We start from the raw sequence: 1322 nt of genomic DNA on the forward strand, positions 1-1322 counted from the left end.
TCTCTCCTGGAGCTGCACAAGAGGAGGAAAGCCCTGACTGAGCCTGAGGCCCGATACTACCTAAGGCAAATTGTGCTTGACTGTCAGTACCTGCACCGAAACCGAGTTATTCACCGAGACCTCAAGCTGGGCAACCTTTTCCTGAATGAAGATCTGGAGGGGAAAATAGGGGATTTTGGACTGGCAACCAAAGTCGAATATGACGGGGAGAGGAAGAAGACCCTGTGCGGGACTCCTAATTACATAGCTCCCAAGGTGCTGAGCAAGAAAGGGCACAGTTTCGAGGTGGATGTGTGGTCTATTGGGTGTATCATGTATACCTTGTTAGTGGGCAAACCACCTTTTGAGACTTCTTGCCTAAAAGAGACCTACCTCCGGATCAAGAAGAATGAATACAGTATTCCCAAGCACATCAACCCCGTGGCCGCCTCCCTCATCCAGAAGATGCTTCAGACAGATCCCACTGCCCGCCCAACCATTAACGAGCTGCTTAATGACGAGTTCTTTACTTCTGGCTATATCCCTGCCCGTCTCCCCATCACCTGCCTGACCATTCCACCGAGGTTTTCAATTGCTCCCAGCAGCCTGGACCCCAGCAACCGGAAGCCCCTCACAGTCCTCAATAAAGGCTTGGAGAACCCCCTGCCTGAGCGTCCCCGGGAAAAAGAAGAACCAGTGGTTCGAGAGACAGGTGAGGTGGTCGACTGCCACCTCAGTGACATGCTGCAGCAGCTGCACAGTGTCAATGCCTCCAAGCCCTCGGAGCGTGGGCTGGTCAGGCAAGAGGAGGCTGAGGATCCTGCCTGCATCCCCATCTTCTGGGTCAGCAAGTGGGTGGATTATTCGGACAAGTACGGCCTTGGGTATCAGCTCTGTGATAACAGCGTGGGGGTGCTCTTCAATGACTCAACACGCCTCATCCTCTACAACGATGGTGACAGCCTGCAGTACATAGAGCGTGACGGCACCGAGTCCTATCTCACCGTGAGTTCCCATCCCAACTCCTTGATGAAGAAGATCACCCTCCTTAAATATTTCCGCAATTACATGAGTGAGCATTTGCTGAAGGCAGGTGCCAACATCATGCCGCGTGAAGGTGATGAGCTCGCCCGACTGCCCTACCTGCGGACCTGGTTCCGCACCCGCAGCGCCATCATCCTGCACCTCAGCAATGGCAGCGTGCAGATCAACTTCTTCCAGGTGAGCTGGATGTCACCAGGGGCAGGAGAGAGCTGGGGTAGGCTCCACGTGCCTGGCAGTGGCCCATGATCACACCAAGCTCATCTTGTGCCCACTGATGGCAGCCGTGACCTACATCGACG

At 54.5% G+C, this 1322-nt stretch overlaps 1 protein-coding gene across 1 annotated transcript; it reads left to right on the plus strand.

Moving 5' to 3' along the window:
• Positions 1-6: 6 nt before the first annotated feature.
• Positions 7-1318, plus strand: LOC108517680 (serine/threonine-protein kinase PLK1-like; the record flags this gene model as incomplete). Its single annotated transcript, XM_017855779.1, has 2 exons — positions 7-1200; positions 1268-1318. Coding segments are annotated over exons 1-2 (939 nt in total), but the record flags the coding sequence as incomplete, so codon positions are not given.
• Positions 1319-1322: the final 4 nt, after the last annotated feature.

The sequence above is a fragment of the Rhinopithecus bieti genome, unplaced genomic scaffold (assembly GCF_001698545.2).
Source record: "Rhinopithecus bieti isolate Rb0 unplaced genomic scaffold, ASM169854v2 scaffold_42217, whole genome shotgun sequence".
Taxonomy (NCBI): Eukaryota; Metazoa; Chordata; class Mammalia; order Primates; family Cercopithecidae; genus Rhinopithecus; species Rhinopithecus bieti.